Source organism: Opisthorchis viverrini, assembly GCF_000715545.1.
Source record: "Opisthorchis viverrini unplaced genomic scaffold opera_v5_569, whole genome shotgun sequence".
NCBI classification, from domain to species: Eukaryota; Metazoa; Platyhelminthes; class Trematoda; order Opisthorchiida; family Opisthorchiidae; genus Opisthorchis; species Opisthorchis viverrini.
Window position 1 is genome coordinate 73,090 of NW_008752232.1, and position 20,398 is coordinate 93,487.

Consider the following 20,398-nt stretch of genomic DNA (forward strand, 5'->3'; position numbering starts at 1 on the left):
AGATTCAGGGATAAACCATTCTGACGCCATAGGTGTCTCAAGTTAGCAAACGCGGCCCGAGCCTTGCAGATTCGTGCATTCACCTCATCTGTCACACTACAGTCAGAACTAATACAACTTCCAAGATACATAAAACGCTCCACAACTTCCAGTGCCTCTCCCTGGATTGTAAGTGGCGTGTTCAGTGACTGCACGTCCACAAGCATGACCTTACACTTTGTGGGTGCAGAGTGCATACCAAAGGACGGGATGACTTTGGTCAGTTCATCCAAGAATACTTGCGCCTTTTCCTCCTCTTCGAACATGAGGACGATCCCGTCTGCATATTCCGGATCGACGAGGCTTTCTTCACAGGCTATTTGAACACCAGGGTTTTTTGGAGACCCTCCATCGTTCGTCTCATTATTTCATCGATCACGAAGTTAAAAAGGAATGGAGAGAGTGGGCATCCCTGACGGACACCGCTTTGTGTGCGGAAGCTTTTGAAGAGCTCTCCCACGTCCGGAAATCTCAGTACTCGTCACAGATTATACTAGGGTTACCTGCGACTGTCTTCAAAACCGGTCAATTTTTCTGATGGCTCGTCATTTCACGCCTGTTCTTACCAGACTACACGGAGTGAGTGTGCTGGTTTCCGTTCGGACTAAAAGTTGCTGCGTTGACGTAACATCCGCCTCCGGAGCTTTCCGTTTTCGCCGCGTTGTCTCACTGCGCTTGCTATTCCCATCCAATCTACCAAATGAACTCAGGCAAAGCAGGACTAAACAGTACTAAATCTATTGCGTAGTTGCTGTCAATGCCTTTATTGTTTGCTAGATAGGCTAACGAACCTCACATGTCTATATTTTACTCCCGAAACGCGCACACGAAGTGCGTCGTGGTGGCCGTGAACTAAACTTCGCAAAGCTCAAACCATTTTTGGTGGTGTTCGTGCTCGTGAAGCGATATGCATGTTGATGGGAATGGTCACTAGCACCAAAGCTGTGCTCGTCCCCTCGATTCCAGTGAACAGTCATCTTTGTATTGTCTTGTTCAGTCGCGGTTAAGGCCAGTCGTCATTGCAACAGGTTTGTTTGTATAGTCACCACGTTCCCTGACAGGCGTCAAGATGAATGTGAGAAAAGATAACTGTCGAAGTTGGGCGCTCTGTATTCGCACAGTGGAATTGAATCTTCGACAGCTACGACGTGTCCGTTTGGACAAAAAGAGACAGGCAACTGAGTTCAGAGTACGAGTTCAGTCTCATCTAGGCATCCCGGGGTATCGGCGATGCTAGGAAAGTATTTCGCCAGAGGTATGATTACTTCAGTGGTCAATGAAATTCGGTGAGCTGCAAAAATATGAATGTAGATTAGAATGATTTTTGGTTTGAGCACATACGCGACGAAATGCAATATCTTAGCGTAAGAAGTTTTATCCCACTCGCAAAGGTTTTGCAGCTAAGAGCATTGTGCGGCTAACGGGCTCCGTCGAAGTTGTCAGGTGATGTGAATACCGTTGCTCGCAGACTGATCTTGTGGAAGCACACTTTCTTTACATGGAATTGAAGCTCACAGCGTATAATACGGATAGCTGCTTCTACAGCCACATGCTCATCCTATTTTCACGTGGTATCAGGTTAGTAGCTTCTGCATCGGTTGACCCGGAGACCGTTCAGTCCAAATCGACCGTGGTCCCAAGGCGGGCATGCTGTCAGAGCTCAAAATTGCTCATTTTGGGACCTGAAAATCTCCGTCTGTGCTGTGGTGCGTGCCCGTCTTTCTGGTACTTTTTTCCTTTCGGTATTTCTAGTAGTGATAAATAACCGTTCAGCTGTAGCACCCTTTCGGTGCCTAACTGCTATACTACCCGAAGTAAGCACGAGGGCTTGGATACTGCCAGGTTGCCCAAGCTTAGACAGGGAAAGTCGAGTTGCAGAGGTCGGGTTCGAACCACGGACCTTCCGGTCAGTAAATTCGTGATATGACCACTTGAGCCATCTCTCCCTTCTTTTCAGTATTTCTACAAGTCTACCAATCCATCTCCGGGGAACGACTCCAGCCCAGCAGTGTCTGAGCAACCCGGAGAGCTCACTGAAGGCAGCTAACATAATTCGAGTTATGAACATCTCGATGCAATGAAGTCTGCAGAAGAATCGTTGGTGATAGTGTTGGGGTTGTTTGTCCTACTTCTTTAACACGACTTAATGGAGGAAGCTGGTAGTCATCGATTTTAGCAACCCTAATTAACACCAGTAAATTCATATATTCAAAGAATGGTTCAAAACCATGGCTAGAGTGAGCGGCTCGCAATGAGGGCTTCAGCAAATTGATCTCCGGCAAAGTGGTAGGTACTTTATTCGAGGTGTGCGTTCAACACTGCAAACTAAAATGGCTGGGCCGTGTGCTACGCATACTCATTTACCGTCTGTCCATGAGAGTTATGTGTGCCTCTCCAGAGTGGCAGAATCATAGAGATGGACAGAATGTGATGTGGTCGATGGGAACGGAAGATATCACGGAAAGTCGGTGCTGTAAGCTTGGTACGATTGGGTCCACGTGACACTGTACCTGATTGGAAGCAGCCAATCATAGAGCGGCCGACGGATGCGAGTGACGTTCATATTGTCAGCTTCTATCTGGGTTTCATGACTGAGTGTTGGAGGCATGAGTTTCCGGATGTTTTGGCCTCAGATGCTCCCTGTCTCGTTTTTTTTTCATTTTGGGGTTTTGTTAAAAGTGTCGTGGTTCTACGGCTCGCTAGCACCAGTGCTCTCATCTGGTGCTGCTGTCAAGGGTGAGTGACTGAAGGTCCATGTGGCACTGAAGATCCCGGAGGTGGATCACGAAAGCAGAAAGATGCAGCAATCTCTTGTCACCGGAGTTCCATATCAGCTGGTCTCATCGGGGAATCAGTCAGCGAGGAAGCTGCCTACACATTTCGCCAACAAAAACGCATTTGTGGAGATGATCCGAGCATCCTAAAGAACAATCCAGGTGGATTACTGTATCGTGTACCTTGAAGCAGCGATGCAGCCGATTGGGACGCGTACCCAGGCTATCCAACAGTATCGAATAAAACGCAAATTGGTTGCTCGTTTGTTCTCTGAGATGGGCTATTTGTTCGCATATAGCGATATGTACTTCCTTTATGAAGCAGGTAATTCGAACCTGTCAAAGAATGGCACGCGGTTACTCACTCTGGGTACTCGAACAACGAAAGATACCACCATACGAGAATATCAGATGGATTGTGACCAGACTGAGTAGATTTGGAACTGTACTTAACACATTTCCTGCCACTTTATCATGATGTGTTTTAAAAGGGATGAGTCATAGACGACTGTTGCTGGTCCCATCTAACCAGGACTGGAAAACACTTTTTGTCAAGATTAGTGTTAAGTGACTTTGATAGCCGCTTCAGACGTATCCAGATTAATACTCCCCTGGGACTCAGTCCTCCTTGCTGGTAAGTAAAGCTGAACACTACCAATAGCTGCAGGAATGTACGGTTATCTCTGAATTGCTGTAAGCTGGCAACTAAGTATGACGTCACGATAACTCCAGAATTTATGGCCTTGAAATGTTGCAATTGGTGCTGTTTTTAAATCAGGACAGCCTGTGTAAGGTGGAACCCCATACTGATTTACCGCTCGTAGTTAGGCCCTGCTACGGCCGAGAAGCCTTCCCGCGCAATAATGGTCGAAATTTCGGACCACTTGCCAGTCCGGCATCAAAGCGAGCTCTGATTGGTCAAAATTCTGGGCCCAACAGCCAATCAAGACCCAGTATTCGCCGAATCCCGTTTGTCAATGTCTCATCCAGTAGGAGTCGTAATTTCCGTAATGGTGCCGTGGCGTACACTTTATACACGACCTGGGTTTGGGGCGTTAGTATACGCTATGCACATTTAGTGGTTGTTTTCGACGAGAAGGTTAGCTTCTGAAGTTCAGGGCGAGAATCAAGCCTAGGGAAATACCACTATTACACCTAGGGTCACCTATAAGACAGCATTTCAGAGCTCGAGCTTATTTAGTGGGATTCAGAGCTGCCACTGAATCTTGTTTGTTTATTTTGTCGAACAACAGCATCCGCATCATCTTTCAAGTCATGGTCTTCATCACCATCATGGTTTCTCTGCAAACGACCATCTGTCCACCTACCCTCTGACATTTAATATCGTATCTGTAAGTCCGAAAACGAGGGCTAGATCAGGAGTTAGTCGATGTGCAGAATGATTGGGTGGACATTTCATGTAGTCCTCTGCTGATTCGCTTGGCCTGATCCGGCAGTTGTCCCAGAATAATTGGCGTATTCACCATTATTCGATTTGCTGTACTTATCGGAACATACGACTTGACTCTAGACAAGCTAACTTGAACAATAGTTCCCACATTGCTCTAGACGGAGCTGCGGCAGTTACATGATCTGTGAAAATTTGGACATAAGCTGAAAGTAATAACGGTGACTTGTTTTTATGCTCCTTCTTTGCTCCACCGTAGCAGTTGATTTGTTTCGCTTCTTTGTTGGACAGTTTCTGCTGGAACTTCTAGACTAACCCTGTACTGTGTGCTCATTGTGCGAATGTATACAAAGTGCCATTCCTTCAAGGACTGAAGTGTTTTTTAGCCTTAGTGAACGATCATATCCATACACCAATGTATCCCTCACCTGATCACAATTGGAGGTCAGGTGAACGTAGAGGTCGCGGTCAGTCTAGCGTTACCATTGATGTAACACTGATTTTGGGTTTTTGTATTGTTACCTGTGTTACTGTAAGTAAATGAGAACCGGTCGACTCAGTAAGAATCGGCCGATCAAGCAAATAGCCTGAAACTGTGTGTAGGAGCTGAAGCTCTTGCGGTTTTGCGTCTGCCCCGGTATCACCTGGTTATCATCCCTTCTTTTGGCAGGCTACTAGCAACGTGTTAGTAGGCTGTTTTGAGTAAGATTTTTCAAAATTTCGGGAGGTCGCAAAGGCTACGAAACCGCAGATTCGCCGGTTTTTTGGAAATGGGACCGTCCGCTGAGCCTACCGTGTGCAACCTCACCGCTTTTTAAAATCACCGGTTCTCATGTATCACCATCAACAGTCCAGTTTCTTCGGCTGAGCGAATGTTCGATATGAAGGGCACCATTTAAGAGGGGAGAGTAACAATCTGTGCCCTTACGTTCGTCGCCAATAATGGACGAGGCTGACTTTCATAAAAATATTCCGCAATAAGCCTTACCGCTTCATGCACGCCCAAACATGGAAGTGGGCTCAACACGCTTCCGGTTGTCGCGCTGATCTCATGAGTGACCTCATTGCTCTTGTGAAAGGATAGCTTAGAGAGGTGATACTAGGTGGATTTATACTCCCAGTGAATACAGATTACAAACTAGTTTAAGGCAACTCGGTGTACTGAATGGTCAACCAATGGTGCGGAAAAAGTGGATGAACACGGCTCACTTCTGCAGGATCTCTAGATTCTTCTTCGCTTTGCTAAATAGACCCACAGGTTAGAGGTGAACGATGTATACAAACAAACAACTCGAAGAGTCACACTTTTCGAAGGCAATCTGTCATGGCGTCAGTCTTACATATGTTGTCCACTAGTAATAATGGTCCGAGCTTGTTACAACGTCCGGAAACGGGCCATCTCGGGGCTGACGGATCATCTGTGTGGGTGACCAGTCGGCCAATGCACGTCATGATGTTATTAGCTGCTAAACGTCACGAATAATGTTCTCTGGGTTAAAGAAGAGGTCAATTCATCTTGTGGCTCCTTTTGAACAACTTCTGTAAGCCGAGTTGACACGTGACTGTGTGGTTATCACACCACGTAGAATCATTAGCAAAAACTGCGGTTGGGGGTGGAAATCCCAACCCGACCAAAGGTCACAGTATCCCTCCTACACAACTATTTTAGCACTAGCTCACCCACACAGACAGACAGAAGGTTCAGACGACGTTCAAGAGGGACCATCAAATGAATCGAACCAGAAGAACTAAACCCTAGACTGGACCCAAACACATGTAGGTTTCCCCATCGACCCAACACTTGTTCACCCACCCCAACACACAAATATCCCTCGGCCGACAGATTTAGCTTGACTTAGCTGACTGGTTCTCCTTCTGCCTTAAATCTCGACCAACCTCGGAACCTAGTCACTTGTCCTGACGAAGCTTGGGTCAAAAGCGAAACGTTGCCCAGCAATAAATCTACCGATTGTCACCACACTTTCGAAAATTCTGTGAATCTTCCAGTGGCTTCTCATAGCGTGTGAGCGGTTTGATCGGTTCGGCAGAACACACGCGTCATTTCCTCGATACTCATGAAGTCCCAGGTTGCGACACGTTTTTGTATCACTCGTGTTTCATCCGGCTTGCGTAGCTACGCAAGCTCCCCTTTGGTTTTCCTGATTGAGGAGTAATCGTTTTCTGTTTATCTTTTGAACCAGCATGAGTGAAAGCTGTGGCCAAAGTCTTGTGTCAGCCTGTCAGATCTCACCAGACCAACAGTCGGAAGCAGGTCGAAAATTTTGAGTTAGTTGATCGGTTAGCGGAGGGCCTTGCTGGACCCTATGTACACTCAGTCGTCAATAAAGTTGCCTCTAGTTTAGTTACACACTCCAATTATGTTCCTTAACTCCGGTTAGTCGAATACAGTCCTGTAGAATCGCTTGTCAGTGTTACTATTTTAGGTAGTGGATCCAGGCTAGGTTCCTGGTTTATGTGAAACCTTTGCTACGCNCTGAACTCCGGAACGTTAGGTAGCAACGTACGGATCACAGTAAACCATATCGTAAAATGTTGAAATTTAGCGAGCTATCTCAGGTGGCGTTACCGTTTCATACTAAATGTACTGGGATCCTTCAATCAGATTATATTTCCCTGGTCCTGTATGAACAGACAGCACTGGAAGCTCATGTATTTGTTTCAGTGACAGTTTGCTGTTTACTGACATCAGTTGGAAAACCAATACTTGGTCGCCATAATCCGCCAAGCGATCGGATATCATTGGTACGGCCTAACAGCTTCTCCTAGCATTGTCAGGTACCTAACAGTTGGGCGCGGATGCGACGTCATTATTCGGATAGTCCGAGCTTCCACATTTCGTACGAGACCGCAAGGGTTTTTGGCCATTGTAAGCACTACTTCTAGGTTACCACTACATGTCTAAAGAAAAAATCAGTTTTCCAATTTTGCACACTCACCCCGGAACAACTGCTGTCAGAATCCTAAGGATCTATTGTGATACTGCGAATACTGTATCAGTACACAGATTCTGCTTTTGTAGCAGGATTTCACTCACGCGGCCAAAATACACATGAATCATTGTTTGACCTCATTTCTGGAGTTGCACTCAGCAATGGATGTCCTTGTTCCGAACGACAGGTAACTCGGCTAGTGCCTTCTGACCTAATGGAACCTACCCTATGCCCATAGAACCCAAGGGCAGTAAAATTAGAAAGAGAAATTAGGACGATAGTCCTATGTAATTTACACCAGGCACCGATACACACGGGCTCTAACTTCTAGCGGATCTCGTGCATGAGTTTAGAGGTGATATCAGATCAAATGTTAAGTACTCTAACTTCTAGCTAATCTCGTGCATGAGGTTAGAGGTGATATCAGATCAAATGTTAAGTTGAGTGTTAAGTCAAGTGGCAGAGCAAACAGCCATTCCGTGAGCGAAGGAGAGTGCAACAACATGACTGTTGGACCTCGCCAAACTCCCTTGTTGGGGAGACCATTCAGGGAGAGGAACCATCTGTCCTCTGTTTTTATTGGTACCATCTACCTTTCATCACACCCATTGTTGAGAATCACAAGTCCGATTGCAGTATATCTCTCAATCCAAGAAAGTAACCACGTCTGGATACCTTGAATGTCTGTAGTTGCAAAGTTTCCAGTAGATTTAGCGCCCTCTCAGAAATGATGCTACGAATTCCCCGTTTTTTTGTACTTTTTCCACCCAAAGGTGTTTCTGTCAGCGTTGCTATATCTCAGCCTTCAATTTACCTGACACAGCCTGTGAAGATGTGCTGACGTCGATTCTCTGGGAAGCCGGGAGTGATTCTTCATAGTATCTTGCACGGTTTTCCATCTGTCCAGCGGATTGGCGCCACTCGGGTCGATATGTTCTCGTTAACTTATCCTTCGTCTTCAAAAAAGGTGCATCAGACATAGTCGGAATGAAGGATCCGATGCAGGCACCGATACACAAGCATTCGGAGTTTCACCGAGTTTTGTCAGCTTGCTCTGTGTGAACAAATCTTTTTTCAACTTGTGACAAGATGGAGCGATTACTGAATATGAGGACAGTCAGCCCAACGTCATAAACGAGAGATTCAGCTGGGTTCCAGGTGAGTCTCTCGAAAGAACCAAATTAGTTTGTCCAGTAGATTTAGCGCCCTCTCAGAAATGATGCTACGAATTCCCCGTTTTTTTGTACTTTTTCCACCCAAAGGTGTTTCTGTCAGCGTTGCTATATCTCAGCCTTCAATTTACCTGACACAGCCTGTGAAGATGTGCTGACGTCGATTCTCTGGGAAGTCGGGAGTGATTCTTCATAGTATCTTGCACGGTTTTCCATCTGTCCAGCGGATTGGCGCCACTCGGGTCGATATGTTCTCGTTAACTTATCCTTCGTCTTCAAAAAAGGTGCATCAGACATAGTCGGAATGGAAGGATCCGTGCAGGCACCGATACACAAGCATTCGGAGTTTCACCGAGTTTTGTCAGCTTGCTCTGTGTGAACAAATCTTTTTTCAACTTGTGACAAGATGGAGCGATTACTGAATATGAGGACAGTCAGCCCAACATCATAAACGAGAGATTCAGCTGGGTTCCAGGTAAGTCTCTCGAAAGAACCAAATTAGTTTGCAGATGAGTGCATATTCGCTAATTTCGTGCAATTTGGTTTCAAGTAGAACATATGGTTGACGGAAACCCAGGGACTGCGCCTACCTGATGAGCCCCCAAAAGGGGCGAAACTGGTCGTAGGCTGTCGACGGCTTTTCAACAACCTTATGAGTAGTAAATTACAAAGATATCATGTATCGCGATATCTCGAATATCGTAGCGACAGAAACATGAGGCGACCTGGTGCAGCACATTCAGTTGCCTGAGAACACCGTAAACTAGAGATTCAGCTGGGTTCCAGGTGAGTCTCTCGAAAGAACCAAATTAGTTTGCAGATGAGTGTATATTCGCTAAACAGCAGTTCCGCACAAAATTGCAACTAGCAGGATGACTTGAATGAACGACGGGGAACAAATATGGCCCGTCGTACAGCATACACATACGCACTGTAGACATGTGACCGCAACACAACTTCTACCCGGTTGCTTACCCTGACGTTGTTTCATGAGTAAAGGAACAGAGAAAAGCGGCACCAATGCCACTGAAATTTCACCAAAGTGATAAAGATAACCTGAGATAGGGTCTATGATATCTGAATGACATAGAATAGGCGTTTGTCTAGTTACGTGGGATTTTCAAACCCACGTGTATTTCACCTCACAGCTGTGATTCCGATCAATCACTGATCAAAATAAGAGGGACAAACAACCTTTGATTAGCTGGATATGCGTTACACAACGGCCATTGAGCCATCAAGAAATCGCATCATGACCGGTATGTGTGTGTATGACTGCGTACTGTAAGATACCAGCATTTTGGGCATGACCTGATCAGTGAACATCGTTCATTTGTGGTTATTCCATGGGCAACTTATTCCTTTTGTTTATCGGAACCTGTCTCGGGTTGGTCCAGTAATGCACAGACCCTTGTCATAGGCATCTAGTTGCAATGGAACCTTTTTGATGCCGTTGGTGCATCGGACGATATAGCACACAGTGGACAGGTCCATATCAAAGTGATTTCCATCGAAGTTTCCGGGCACTTGCATCTTGTTACTCTGGCACCAAGATCCGATTTCATTGGGACTGGTTTAGAAATCTGGACAGTACGTTTTACCTCAGTGTAATCTCTCTGGACGAACTCCTTAACATCACTAAGCGGCATCATTGGTTATGTGATAAGATACCTAAAACTCGCATGTTTGCTGATGAAGGTGGACTGAGCGGTGCTCATCAGTCCTACAGGTGACGATTATGTTCATTTAGTTCTTCAATCATTTTTCCGTGCCCTCTCTTTTTTGGTGATTTGTTATGACGCCATTGCCAGTCCTTTGTATTCTCTTCGACCCAACCCAACGATCAGTCACCCTAAACTCACGCACTGATCCCCACCAGTAAGACTCATACTTTAGTAAGCAATTGCTTTAGTGCTGTTCGTCTACTGCTCGAAGTGTGCATATATTGACCCCAGTTCCAAGCCGACAACGCAGCGGGCAATAAATATAACGACTGTCATTATAAGGTAGACGTTTCCAGTGGATGAATGTCAGTCAAACTATCCACAACCCACGGTCCAAGAATTTTACCTATAACACTGGCTTCTGAGATTATTATCTTGATAGCTCCAGCTGTACTTGTACTGTGGTGAGGTGTGAGGCCAGATAGTGTATGCAGTATTTGCGAATGGCACTCACGTGCAGATTGAATTGCTATGGTCAGCGGATTCAAGTGGACCTACCTAGTACGTGAGTGTACTTTGTCAGTGCGTATGTACTTAATCAGTGACAAATGATTACGGGATATGTCATAACGTCCGCCATTTCGTAATACTCCCGGTCATGATTAGCGCTCCAAATGAACGCTGTGCGTTATTTATTCGGCTTGAGGTTATCGCAAACGAGTGAATCGTTTCGGTATTTTATTTTGAGAATGATTGGTTAATTTTATGCGTGTCGTCATGCTCTTTTTAGAACAAACGATTTGCGGTCTGAATAACTAGCTCGGAATCATCGTCTCTTCCACGATCCCCCGTGGACGGAACATGCAATAAACATTCAGGATATCGTGAGGAGAACGCTCGGATAACGACATATGGAGTTGTGCATTCTATTCTTTTGATCGAGCTTCACGATGAGCTTAAAGAAGCACTGATGGGAACACTGAGCAGTACAAACGTACGTGCCATCGCGGCAGGATGAGTAGCAGTGGGTCGTTCAACATACCGTGTGTCAGGCGGTGCAGTAAATGGGGGGAGAAATACACACAGGCTTAAGCGTGTATTCACGATTGGGCCAAACATCGTAGACACCTTCGTGGTATTCATGAATCGTTCCTAACATTGCTATATCCGCTGATTCGCCAATCTGTGGTATCTGCTGTTGACTCGCTCCAGTGCCCAATGCCGAAAAAAAGACTCACAGGAGGGAACACAACAGAGCGGGAGTGTGTGCGGGTGCGAAAGTACAGCGGTCTCAAACTATTTATTGGAGGGACACCGTCTGAACTTGGTCCAATGCTGGCGCAAAGAGTTTGGTCTTTGTACGAGGCTGCGACGTGCTGCATACTGCGGGGGCGTTGTTTGACCTTGCTCAACGCTGACTCGCTCTGTCTGGGTTTGATGCAAGTCTGTGAAGTGGTGCATATTGACGAGGCGTTGTCTGTCTGGTTAACATCTAGCGGAGCTGAGAGTCTCAGTGGATTTCGGGCATTCAGTGATTGCTTTCAGGAATCTGACCTTCCTGATAAACATACAGCATGAAAATGGTTTGTCGGACATAATGGAGACCGAGGAAACGGACAGACACAGACCTTCAAATTCCCACCTTGTGATATATATCGTAGATTTAAGATATCCCAACTTTGCTTCACATCACCAAGCGCTGCAACCTCCTTCAGAAGTCAGGTATGCACGAGCAATTACGCGGTGCCGAATGTCATACGGAAGAAACTCGAATGGCAGAGGATTGAAGCGAAAGAGTGCTTCAGATGCATTGGAATGAGAACCTTTTGAACCCAAATCACAACACGCACAGCTAATTTGTTGACACCATCTGGTCGATGCAAAAGGGATACTAGTTGACAAAATATTGAAGAATGAAGCTCTAACTAGCCAAATCCTTTCCCAAGAAGTCTTCATGTTAAGGAGGAACAGTAGATTTCAGTGATGCCACGTAAGTAGTTGAAATAACAGACGTAGGATTTTCCAACCAGAGTTTACTGATTTCTTTCTCCCCCAATCTGTATCAATTGAAGTCACATACAGACGAAAGTCAGTAGGAATACACAATAATTCGTTTTGTTTTCCTCGTGAATATGTTCCCAGACTCTGAAATAATGTTATACAGTGAGATAATAACCAATGGTGTAGCTTTCACATTATCCGTATACGTGTAGTGTCTGCATTCCGTTGTCACATTCACCATTCTTCCTGAACTTAAACCATACTTTGTAACTATCGTTCACATTGTATCATGACGTTTGCTTTAATGTTACGAATACACAATTTTCCGGCGCGACCTGCTGACTTCTTGCTGAACGAGCGTATTTACGCTCCGTTGAACTGTTTGTTGACTGCTGAACCAGTGGGACTAAATCTCTGTGTTTGTGTCAACTGTTGAACGTCACAATAAATCCCTGTGACATTTTTTAGCCGTGAATAATTTTCCTACTGTGGAATATATCACGCACGCGGAACCATCTTTGGGAAATCCCGACAAGTGAATATTTCCTTTCACAGCCAGTTACTGCATTTGGATCGGTGTAGTGGACTATTGGATCTACACATTCGTGAGTCCCCATTTGACTACTCATTCCTTTCCTATTGTGATTTTGTGAATTTGTATTGGTTATTTTGATTGTTAATTTATCCGAACACGCTGATAAGGTCCTAGTCCGCTACATACTTATCCGATAGGCCTAAGCTCCTGGAAGGAATAGGTTCAGTGTAGTTACACTGGCGCCTCTGGATTTACCCAAGATAGGGTCCATAAACACTGGAAAGTCAAGTCTTTCGTCCTCCAATTCATGAGGCTTATTGTACCCGAAAATGTGTCTTGCTGAAATGACGGATGTGAATCTCACACTAGGGTATAACTGGGTTTTAGAATTATGGTCGGATCCAAGAATGGGAAGCGAACTGTATGGTCTTTCTTGTGGTGGACATGGGAACTATCGAATCAGAACGAATCTGTTTGAGACTTGAGCTAGTTTAGAGAAGAAAATTGTCGTGAATATTCACAGAAGATGTGATAATTATCAGATTCGGGTACGATCAACGGTTATACGCGACCTGAGAACGAGCGCACGAATCCCCAGCTATGACGCGAGCCCAACCACTCCTAGCGCGGAGGGAGAAGACCAGAATGAGGAGCAACATGGCGGAGAAGGCGCGAAATTTAAAAATCCAAAATTTTTGAAAAATAATTCGACAATAATTCGAGAAATAAGCCGTTTTTGGGGATACTGACCCCCAAAAAGAGGACTGCAATTTACATCCTGGATCAAAATTAGCGGCTAGATGAGCTGCAACTTCAGTTGCCTGCACAGGAAAAACTTCGCTGGTTTCATTTCTGTCATGCCAATGGCAAGTGATTCACACTACACACACACACGTAACGTCTGCTTTGATAGAATTCAAATTGGACACCAACACTGAGACAGAATACAACCTCAGAATATCTCAGAATTTTGCATTTCGGGTCATCTATCATTTTACTAAGTCATCCTGCACCTCGAGAAAATACTGAAAATTTAGGCTTACAAAATTACCAAATTCAAGTCAGATACTTGTACCTCACTTACTGACTAAACGTGAAAAAAAGCGCTGCTGATGATGACATCAACAGGGACTGTCTGATAAAAACAGTATAATAATCGAGTCCTGAACGAGCTCATTTATTTCGCGATCCGATACTTTCTACAAACAAGACTACGAGGATAACACCCGAGAAGAACAAAGAATCTAGTGAAGCGATTCTGTGAATCCCTTATAGGTCGAACTTTGGGGTCTATCCTTTAGGTATTCTCCTTTTTTATGCTTCTGGAATAGTATATTCCGTCCAAAACCTGAAGAGAAGCATTTTCACAAAAGAGATAGAGAAAACATTGTTGATAACCCTGTTCATTGTTTAATAAGTGAACTATGTCCAATGTGAAGAAGTGTATCGTAGTACCGTGTACGAAGTTGACCCTTGTGACCTTGAGGAAGGAATATTTAATACGCATATCAAACAGGTCACTGGTGGTTTTTATGGTTTCAAAAAAGTGCATGTTGGTAGAGGAAGACTCGGACGTATTGGCATATGAGCGAACACAAATCAAGAAGACACTACTCTTACGTAGATCAGCCGTCTGTAAGCATGCCGACAGTCCTTCATGTGTTATCAAACTGGTGGCACTAGTCAGTCTGGAGGGAGATAGGACGACCCAAAAGGGGACGGCCCAATTCATTATCATCACCGACAGCATGACATCAGTGTTCAACACCGATGCTTCACTGCCGTACAACCATGATTTATTTGAGTCATATTGTAAAGAAAAGAGTAAAGGTGAACAGTGCTAGCTTAACACAATCATTCCGAGGTGCCTGCACCTCCAGACATTCACTCAAGCAATCTGGATAGAAACTGACAACACTGACATCGGTTGGCAGCCATATCTTGTAGTGTCTCCAACCAGGCACAGTGAGGATCACGCGGTCCCCATTCTGGAAGGCGAGTAGCACCGACAGCACCCAAGCGTTTCGTGGTCTCNCCCACGCGAGCTATGGTTCTGAGACAACGATTGTCGAACACCTGGAGACGTCTCAGTTCAAACAGGCCAAGTCTCACAGCCGTACAACAAGACGGACCACACTGTAGCTTGATACGTCCCTTGAGATGCATGGATACACTTCTCTGACGCCATAGGTGTCTCGAGTTAGCAAACGCGGCCCGAGCCTTGCAGATTTGTGCATTCACCTCATCTGTCACACTACAATCACAACTAATACAACTTCCAAGATACGTAAAACGCTCCACAAATTCCAGTGTCTCTCCCTGGATTGTAAGTGGCGTGTTCAGTGACTGCACGTCCACGAGCATGACCTTACACTTTGTGGGTGCAAAGTGCATACCAAAGGACGGGATGACTTTGGTCAGTTCATCCAAGAATACTTGCGCCTTCTCCTCCTCTTCGAACATGAGAACGATGTCGTCTGCATATTCCAGATCGACAAGATTTTCTTCACAGGCTATTCGAACACCAGGGTTTTGGAGACCCTCCAGCGTTCGTCTCATTATTTTATCGACCACGAAGTTATAACCTATATGGAGATCAGAAGTGGAACTGGAAAGCCATCCATTCAAACTGTAGCCTGTGTTAGTCTGAGAAGAAAATATCAGGGGATCTTTGGAAACCTCTTGAGATCACGGATGAGCTTCTGTTATTTCAGTTTGCCATAAACTACATCGTGAGATTTGTAGCATCGCCGTCAAAAGTACACCGGGCGCTAAGCACTATGAAATGCTGAAGCGAAATATGCCGGCTTTAGAAAACATGAAAATGCTGCCGGATTACCGCTGACAAGACCTCCAGAATTTCTGTTTTGACTGTGAGTTTCGCGGCTCTCTCAAAACCCTTCAATGTGGGGACTGCAAACTCATCCAAATGATATGTACTCGAAAGAAATGGCTTAAATTGACGAAGCTCAACCTTTACCCCTAGGGATAACAAGAAATTGTTTGTTCTCGTTAACTCTTCCATTGAGTGATATGTAGCTTCCCCGTTCGCTAACACAGATGCACATATGGTCCCAAACGCAGTGGTAGAACACTAGGTTTGTCCCTGCGGTGCACCCTGCCAACGACATTAAGACAGGAAGTCGAAATTCAAAGTTCACCGGTTCTGGAGCTGTAAGGAACACACAAAATTGATAAAACCCGTGCCACATCCGGAGGGCAGCGGACAAAATGAACTTTAATGGACCTGAAAGCGTTCATGGAGAGTCCTTCGATTCGGAACACGAGTTTGCGCCTTTGTCTGCTAGGGTTTGGGAGCTAAGTGCAAACTCCAACCTGTCAGATACCGAAAATTCTAAAGAATTTTGAGGAAATCTCCTGCTGCATACGGTAAAATTTCACGACCAAATCGTATACCAATTGCCAAATGGCCACTAGAATGTTCACTATGATGAGAACTATCATCCTTGAGAAAGGGTGCATTAATCAGCCATGCAAAGATGAAGTGAGCTCCAAATTGTTGTTGGTTCTGCTTAAAATGCTGACAATTTCAGCACCACCAGGTACGAGGGTGGTTCCGCCACGCATTCCAGGTGAGTTTTTACTGGTGTTTAATAGATTACCGGTTTGCATGCAGGTGACTACCGGTACCCACCATCAAACCCCGTGTGAGGACGCAGTTTAGGCTCTATCACCAGTTTGTGTCTACTCTTGACGAATAACGCACGCAACATACGGATAGTTGGAACCATGTGTTCATGACACAGGTTGTGCGAAAAACGGTTCATGGTTGACAGTGACTAATTACCGTGTGTCTGGGCTGTACTTCTCGTCGGGTTTACGTTGTAAACCAACCATTTAGAGTTTCTAAGTTTTGTTAAATAAAGTCACAAGATACCTCTATATTCAAAATTGCTGACTAATTACAATATCTGAAGTGCATGGAACGTTCTAGTATAAACGAAGGTGGCCTTGAATAAATAGCTTGAAACTGTCGTTTTTCAGGAAGCAACGTAACTAAACTCATCCCAGTCGGGAGTGTTCTGGCTAGGTTCACTGTAATTTTCTAACCAAACTCTCTGAACTGCATTTGCTAGTGTTTATGTCGTTTTTTTGTACACGCGCCAAATCACCTAGAGCGGTAGTGGATTTCATGCTTAGCTTGTTTACGATGAAAAATTCTTCATCTGAATTATGATTTTTTTCATGGATCAGCTGAAACAGTTCTTTGGGGAGCAACTAAATGGCATGATTGTCTGCAAGAGCATTTCTGAATGCGAATATGTGAAAGTTGACAACCCATCAGGAACGTCAGATTCTTGAAAGTCACCCCAGAACGCCCGGAACCTACTGCTCCACCTAAAATCTCAACAGGAAAGCCGACAAGCATCCAGGCCAGTCAATCATTCAATCAGTTCGGCGAAAGCCGATGAGTGTTCAGGCACGTCACAGAAGCACGACCGAATGTGATCAACGTTCAGGCATTTCATGGAAGCACGATCGATGTTGATGGGTGTTCACTAAACGCCTATCAGACAGCCTGGATCAGTGTCAGAAAGTGCCCATTGAACAGCGTGGGAACGTTGTAACTTTTGCGCTCGCACGAACTCGCTTGTTGCATAAAGTTGTTACGTTCCTTGTCGGTGAGTTCTCCTGGCACCAGGAACTGAAGTCAGCAGTCTGAACAGCAGAACTGAACAGCAGTCAGACATAACACAACCATATTCAGATATATGCTTGACGTAACACACTACTCATTAGAATATAGTAAGACAGATTCTTTTAAGTTTTCCCATTTACGTCAAATCAGTCGGTTTTTCAATTGCGGTCAACTGCGAGATATTGCCTTCCATGAGAGAAGTCTGAAATCCCAAATGAAAATGCCACTTGTCAAAAGTGTTTTTTGAGCTAGTAGTAAATTCAGACTCACTTGTTGCACACTTTTCTACGCATGAATACCGATATCTGTTGTACATTTTGATGGTCATCTTTCTCCCTCACTGTGTTTTTATATCTGACTGATAATTCTACGGAGTTCAAGTGTTGCTGTAGTGACGAATGTTGAATTCGGTCAGACACCTGTTTTTATCTAATTCTGGTTGCTCGTTGACTGCGTGATTACATTGTTTGCCAGTTGGTAACTTATTCTTTTCCCGAATGCTCTGAGTTTTGTTTTCTTCTAACTTGACAACATGAGGCGCCCATAAGTGCATGTGGGGATGTCGCAAGAAACCACAAGACCGAAATCATAGGTCATCGTGTCATTTGTTCCCTCTATAACTCATTTGTGTTTGTTGTGCTCCTGCAATAACCGTCTTTTCTAAGGCATTACTATCAGTCATCATCCCAACAGATTTATGAAAACACACCGTTCTTCTTCTGACTGTGACTGATACCTGTTAAAAATTAAATTGTCCACATTATCTCCGGCAGTCTCAAGGTCGAATCGCGGTTGTTGAACGCTGTAACCGAAGTTTTAAGTACTTTGGTCGGGCAAATAAAACGTATTCCGGTTCATGGCTGTGTCGTACCGTTCGGCAGATTGCTAACAGCCAATTTATCTCCAATATATTTATTCCGCCTCAAACGATTGAATCGGGACAACCGATACAAAATGATATCAGGCAGGATGATTTCAGCTAAATGATACATAAGATCTAACCCAGATCTACAACTTTTGATGATCGCCATTTGGCAAACAGATGTGTATCACAGAATCTCTTAGTGATAGGAAATACAGTACAATTGCGATAAGACTTCAAAGAGTGATTACATGTTATGTGTAATGGTTGAAAGTTGTTAGTGATATTTGTTTGGCAATGTGGGTGTACAACACTTAGTGAGTACATAAACTCAGGTCTCCTATATCTGATAATCCCGCGTTCTATCCTAAAGACCACCAAACGATCATCATCTTATGTTGTACTGACAGAAGAGCATACGGTATGGTGTGCTACAATTTGCTCCGCGTAGACCATTTACGATGTCACTTTCACTCAAATGCGAATTTCAAATCTTGGATGTCAATGTATAACGAAAGAACTGGCGATCACGTTAATACCAGTGAAAGGAAGAAGGCCTTCGCTGCGGCGTTATTTATTAGAAAACTCCAACTGAACAGTTACAGACTATTGGACAGGGAAGTAAAACTCTCATTTGCATCTTATTTACAAAAATTGAACATCCATCTTTTCCTAAATGCGTCTTCTTGAACTTTCCTGAATATTCATTGACTGTTACTCAAATGCAAGCAAATGCAACTCCACTAATTCCACAATAATTCTCACTTTTCAAGAGATGCAAAAAGGATTTGCGAGAAAACATGCTACTCGCATTCCTCCATCAGTAGTATCCACCGTTACACCAGCAGTTGAATAGATTCGGAATGGCGCAAACCTTGTGGCAAGTCTGTTGACTCAGTGTGAACACTTAGTCACAATCAACACAGTTATCAACAACTAGGTTATCGAGTTTTCACCATTCACTCACCCGCGCATCCCCCACAAAGCATGGACGAATCCTGAAAGACAAAAAGAACTGTATCCTGGTGAAATCACTTTTGGACGTAAAAAAACCGACTGACAGCTGACAGACGCTGAAACAAACAGACCAGTCTGACAAACTTAATTGCTGCCCCTGATTTGCGCCTTCGAAAATTTGTCCAGTTTGTATTCCTTAGTTTTTGGAGCACTTGGTTTCTAACATTACTATCTATTGATTGATTATCTATCATTGATCGAGCGTGTTCCTTATCGATGCACAGTGTGGATTCCACGCCGAATCCAAAACAAAATACGATGACGAGCCGGTTGATGCCGCACGCACAGCGCCATCCAACGTTCCATTTTTTCGCGAGTGATCTGAATTTTGACTGATTGGCCTCTTTGGTATTTTTAATCAAGTTGATTGCCACTGATTACAATTCTGCTGTCTTCGTTAGGCAACACGGAATGGTGTGGAGTGAATGTTCCAGGAAATCGTAGGAGTCAGGGAACAAACAAACAAACAAAACAAACAAACAATAAAACTCAGTACTCAAAAACCGAAGCTAAATGATCTACCAAAGATATAATGAAGCTGGTCTCTTAGATTTCCTTTCAGAACAGTGCGTGTTTTCGGGAGATAAACTGCCCAATTCTGCTTTCAGCCACCTTTTGCGGATGTGAAAGTTTCCTTTTCAGCATTCCCCCCCAGGTCGGGTTGCGTGACAGCTGTGTTTGATGGCCCATTGTAAACGTTCAGTGATATCATATCTATAGGAGATGTCATACGGACAACCAGAAGTGGCTTACTGCGTGGCTACATAGCTACATAGCATGGGAATAAACCGAAGACTGACAGGCACGCCGGTATGTACACTAGGAATTCGGAAGCAAGAATATCAATTTCAAGAGTGATAGAAGCGATCACGCTGCTGGCACGCACTATCATATGTTGGTGCTCCCCGTGAAGAGAAACACCGTGATGAGACTGCGGTGTCCGTAGTACGCACAAGATACCTTTATGAGAGTAAGAATATCTGTGCGACCGAAAACAACGATAAGACAAAACAATAGCAGTGATCAATCTGCATTTTTTCGTTTGAGTTGAATATTTTTCAAGCACCAGTCACGGATGACACCTGTTTACCAGGTGGGTATCCTAGGGCTTATGAGCTGCTTCAAGTGGCTCATGAAGGACCAATCAGATAATAGTATGCTACATGTCAAAGAGAATCTCGCTGCCAGTGGCTGACAGTCGCCTCAATGACGGGACATATCTGCAGCCTTTGATGTCACAATGCCATGTGAACAAGAGTCTTGGTCTCTAAAAAATTGGACAGTTATCTATCTCTCGTGAGACGGACCCAGTAGT

The 20,398-nt window shown here is 44.5% G+C and overlaps 1 protein-coding gene across 1 annotated transcript in view; it reads right to left on the bottom strand.

The window, feature by feature from the left end:
• The window catches only part of T265_11753 (hypothetical protein), a gene marked incomplete at both ends in the record, with an annotated part of 36,278 nt that overhangs the window by 867 nt on the left and 15,013 nt on the right, over positions 1-20,398 (bottom strand). Inside the window, 3 exons of the mRNA XM_009178498.1 lie at positions 130-355; positions 7,987-8,128; positions 14,621-15,190. Of these exons, the coding sequence (XP_009176762.1) occupies positions 130-355; positions 7,987-8,128; positions 14,621-15,190 (938 nt within the window). The remainder of the gene's footprint in view (positions 1-129; positions 356-7,986; positions 8,129-14,620; positions 15,191-20,398) is intronic.